The 4,587-nt window shown below is 38.3% G+C and overlaps 1 protein-coding gene across 2 annotated transcripts in view; it reads left to right on the plus strand.

Moving 5' to 3' along the window:
• Positions 1-2,402, plus strand: part of LOC109040374 (uncharacterized) — a 19,991-nt gene extending 17,589 nt beyond the window's left edge. For both annotated transcript variants that reach the window (XM_072303957.1, XM_072303958.1), the window contains 2 exons: positions 1-244; positions 1,469-2,402. The exon at positions 1-244 is cut by the window's left edge and continues 2 nt beyond it. In XM_072303957.1, the coding sequence (XP_072160058.1) occupies positions 1-244; positions 1,469-1,693 (469 nt within the window). In that variant the 3' untranslated portion in view covers positions 1,694-2,402. The remainder of the gene's footprint in view (positions 245-1,468) is intronic.
• The last annotated feature ends 2,185 nt before the right edge of the window (positions 2,403-4,587 follow it).

The following is a 4,587-nucleotide window of genomic DNA, read 5'->3' on the forward strand; positions in this document are numbered from 1 at the left end:
GAGCTATGATGAATTACTAGATGGACTGATAGCCGTAGAAACTAAGCGGAAAGCTGCCTTGAAGAAGGCAGTAGGTGAAGCCGCTAGGTATAAAAACAACGCTACGCTTAAATTTCTGGAGGCTACAAAGCAGGGGGATGAGGAACTCGTGAAAATACGGCAATTTTTTGATGCTGGGAGGATCTATTTCGACTTCGGGAAAGGAAAATATAAGTTCGAGCACGAGCAAATTGATGCATTCAAGGTAAAATCAACATAAATTTTACCTAACTGGGGGTACGCCCCCTGACCGCTCTGCGGTTCCCCCGGATGCGCTTTGCGCCTCAGGCGTAATGCGTGACGTGATACCAATATGATTTTATATCATAGAGTAAGATATCGATGGTGAAGCTGCAGAAATGCGTATTCGCAGTTTTGTTGCGTTGCAGGTTTCCTGTCATTCTTTATTTTCTACATAGAAAGCTACGACTTGCAATTTATTGAAAACTCCGTTGAGTTTTCCTCTTCGCGTGGAAAATATTCTGTGAAAATTTCAAGCCCTTATTTTTGTTCCGTCTCCCTTTAGGAAATTAAATAAAAGCGAGGATTTTGAAACATAGCAACAGAGATACGCAATTTTGCAGTTTCCCCGTCGATATTCATTAAAGTCACATGAGCGCAATATGGAACTTGCGCAGTGGCGAGGCGTGAATTGCGATATATCGATTGTTATTCCATTGAAACCCATAGTAAAGAATCGATTATTAAGGTGTTTGCTGCGAACACCCTGTTTATCAATCCTTTTCCATAAGTTTAAATGGCATAACAATCGATATATCGCAAAGCACTCCACGCTTTTTTACCCGCACGTTCACCCACAAGATATTTTAAAGGTTTCTGAGGATTGTGCAAGGAATTTATTCCTTAATTCTTTATGTGACATTTTTCAATCTGGGAGGGTAAATTCGTCAGTAAAGCATGTAAAATGTAGAAGGTTTTGACCTCCAATTTCGTATCAAAACGCAAATTAATTACTTTATCCGCATGTTTAAACAACAGCAAAACACTTAATAACCAAGCAGAAACAAGGAATAATTTTGGAAGAAGCATCAATATTTCTGAAAATGTATGTATAAAATTTTCAGATTGTACCCAAGACTTTTAATTTCTAGTCAAGATTTTATGAAAAAAAGTAATATCATTATCGATGCTCTCTGCAACACTAAATGAATACTGTTAGGAAAATTTAAAAATAATATAATCACATCATCATGGTCAAAATGTGATTGAAAAGACAGATTGCTTTTATTTCCTCTTCTAAATCCTTTAATTCATACTTTCATTCTATACCTTTTAATACTAATATTACTACTACCTATTATACATTTATTACATTTCAAATTGAATTTTTACTTTTTAAAGTTGTTGCTTAATTATTGTATTTCTTAACATTTTATAGATTAAAACTAAAATCTGACATTTGTTGTAGAAAACTGCACTCTTGCGAGAAAAGGACTACTTCAGTAACCAAGTGGATAAGGTAACCGCTACCCATGCTACTATAGAGTCTGAAAAAGGAGATCTACCTAAAGAGGAGCTGGGCAAACTGCAACCACTGTTCGACTCCTTCGATCGGAGTTACGAAGCTCTGAATCCACTAGTGACACAATTTCTTATCAATATGAAAGAGGACATAAAATTAAGACCCGGGTAATATTGGGTATTCCATTTCGATCCATGACAAGAAATATCAATATTATACAGTTTTATCATGACTTATTTTTTTTTATCAAGATTCTGCCATATAAAACTAGAGTCCCTTTATACCCAGAGTTAAGACAACTCGATTATCAGCTGACTGGCAGCCGGCCTTGGCTGGCCATGGAGGCCGAAACGAGTGCACCCAAACGAACGATATTGAGGGATAAGGATCAGGAATCCTGCGATGTCTGTCACACAAAAACAACAACATCAACAAATTGATCAATTAAAAAGAAAATGGGATTGGTTTGTGAATAATTTCTTAATCTATTTTCATTTTGGACCGATGGAAATAACAATTTACTCTTGATAAACCACAATTAGGTAATATTTTCATTATTCTTGTTCACATTCGAGGTACCGCCATCTTGGTGCACTCGTTTCGGCCTCCATGAGCGTGAACCAATCAGAATTGGATTTTTTTTAGGCCACTTTCAGCCCAACCAAAAGTGAGTTGTCTTAACTCTGGGTATAAAGGGACTCTATATAAAACCAACATTTTTATTCAAAATTTTCTTATCAATTTGGAAGAGGACAAAAATATAAGACCCATGTGATGTTGGGTAGTCACATTATTATTGTAATTTCTGTGCATTCTAAGACTAATAAACACATACTTTTTTTTTAAAAATAAAAGAAAAAAAATCTACTTTATTCATTTATGATTTTCCTTGGTTATTTCATGTTGACACCGTCGAATAGTATCCTTATAGTCCATGAAATATGCCCTGGGGGTATGGAGGGATTTTGTTGGCGGAAACGGGTGGTTGCAATTCCACTTCAACCAACAATGCCGTGCTGAGGAAAAAGGCCGTATGAGGTTTCAGGCGTTGCCACAATTCCTCTGGCAAACCACTAATTTTCAGGAAAATGTTTGAATATTTTTCTGCCAATTTCTCTGAGAATTTCGAGGAAATGTATTTATAATTTTCCTCAAAATAAACCTTTTATCGAAGGAACTTTGGCAACTCTCGAATGTTTATACGACATTTTTCGTTGGCATGGCAGAAAAGGATCACTCGATACTTCCTATGTCTTCCAAGCTAACAGCTTTGTCTATCAATTTCATTAATCAGCCCGCTGGTACTTTAAGAATATTAAATAAAAAACACAATGTTTAGTGACCCATTGCAACATCCCTCCACACAAGACAATAGCCCAGTCTCGATGTAAATGACACAACGCATCGTGCCACAAGTCGTATGAGAACCAGATCAGCGCTTCGAGTCGCATTTCTGCACGCTTTTCGCACGGGGAGCTATTCTGCCGCACAGAGGAAAAACGCCGTACGAGACCTCAGACGTTGCCATATTTCCTTCGATAAAGACTTAATTTCTAGGAAAATTTTGAATATTTTCCATTAATTTTTTCATACAATTTTGTTCGCAATTTTATCTAAAACGTCTGAAAGTTTGAAGGACAAATACGCATGGTTTTCTTCCAAAATACATGTTACACTCGGAGTGATTTGCCAACATTCGGATGTTCTTACGGCGTTTTTCCTTAGCACGGCATTATTGCGTGGATACCGGGAGACACTCAAAACAAATGTGAGAAGATATTAACCGCGGGCCTTCGCGAAAAAATAGGATCGTGGCGTAGCAGTGCGTGGGTGAGTGCGGTAATATCCGCGACGTAAGTTTTTTGCTCCTCCGACGTAAGGACGTAAATCAATTTTCGGGTGAGCCCTATTATCCGTAAAACCTCCGACTTCCTAGGGCTCATGCATAAAATAAGAAACTTCCTTACGTAAGGAGGATCGAGGAGCTTGAGTCGGGGGCGATGACAGTGAAACAATTCGCTCTGAGGTGCTTTCACTACTGTCCACAAGCCGCAAGCTCATATTTCCGACGCTTGGCTTAAGGAGTGTGACTCCTGCGTGGTTTTTGTGCGAAAAGAAGATTTTTTTTATATTTTATTACAAATATCTTCTTTTCTTTTCATTTCTTGGAAAACCTGCAATTTTCTTTCATCAGGAGCTAAAGGCATCCCGAGCCTAGACCGATCCCTGCTCCATATCCCTTTTGCCTTCTCTGTTTAAAGCTTTGCCTATCAATTTCAACAGTCAGCCCGCCATTCACTGTTACGAAACGCCCAATGACGTTTCGAATGAGAATTCCCATTTTTTCTTGAAGCATCAAATAAAAAAATGAAAAACTCTGTCTCGAATTTGATTCTTTTCATTGTACACCGTCCAAGATGACTTTCTAGGATTTTGTTCAAGAATTTCTATCCCTTTTTCGGAAAAAAACGATCGCGTACAAATGCACGTATTTCTATCAAACGGAACTAAGCGCCATAGGGGGAAGAAGGGAGAGGGGGGCTTGGATTGGCGGGTGTTGCGGAACGCGATGCTCGTTCCGTCCTATACTCGTAATGCTTTTCCATGGCGCTTAGTTCCGTTTGACGGAACGCGCTATTCGGGATCTAAAATCCTCAAAAGGAACTCAATTTGGTGCTTAGTTCACTGGAAAATAAAAACGCATTAGATCTAGAGCCCAGACTCTTGAAAACATTAACAAGAGAAAGGACTCTTGATTCAATCAGATTTAAGCTTAAATCAAAAGGAAATCCGCTCAAATTAAGAGGCTTGGTCCTTGATTTAAGCCTAAATCGGACTGAATCAAGAGTGATTTTTTCTTGTCAGATGTTTTTAAGAGTCTAGGACTCTAGATCCAAATGTGTTTTTTTTCCAGTGTTCCGTTTAATAGAAATACATCCAAATGTCCCAAATACTAACGTACGATCCAACAAAAAACAACATTGATCATGCAAGTCAGCACAACCGATAATTTTGGCGAAAGCCACAACGAGAGAATCACACGCGTATATCATCACCATCATCAT

This window comes from Bemisia tabaci, chromosome 9 (genome assembly GCF_918797505.1).
Source record: "Bemisia tabaci chromosome 9, PGI_BMITA_v3".
In the NCBI taxonomy this organism is placed as follows: Eukaryota; Metazoa; Arthropoda; class Insecta; order Hemiptera; family Aleyrodidae; genus Bemisia; species Bemisia tabaci.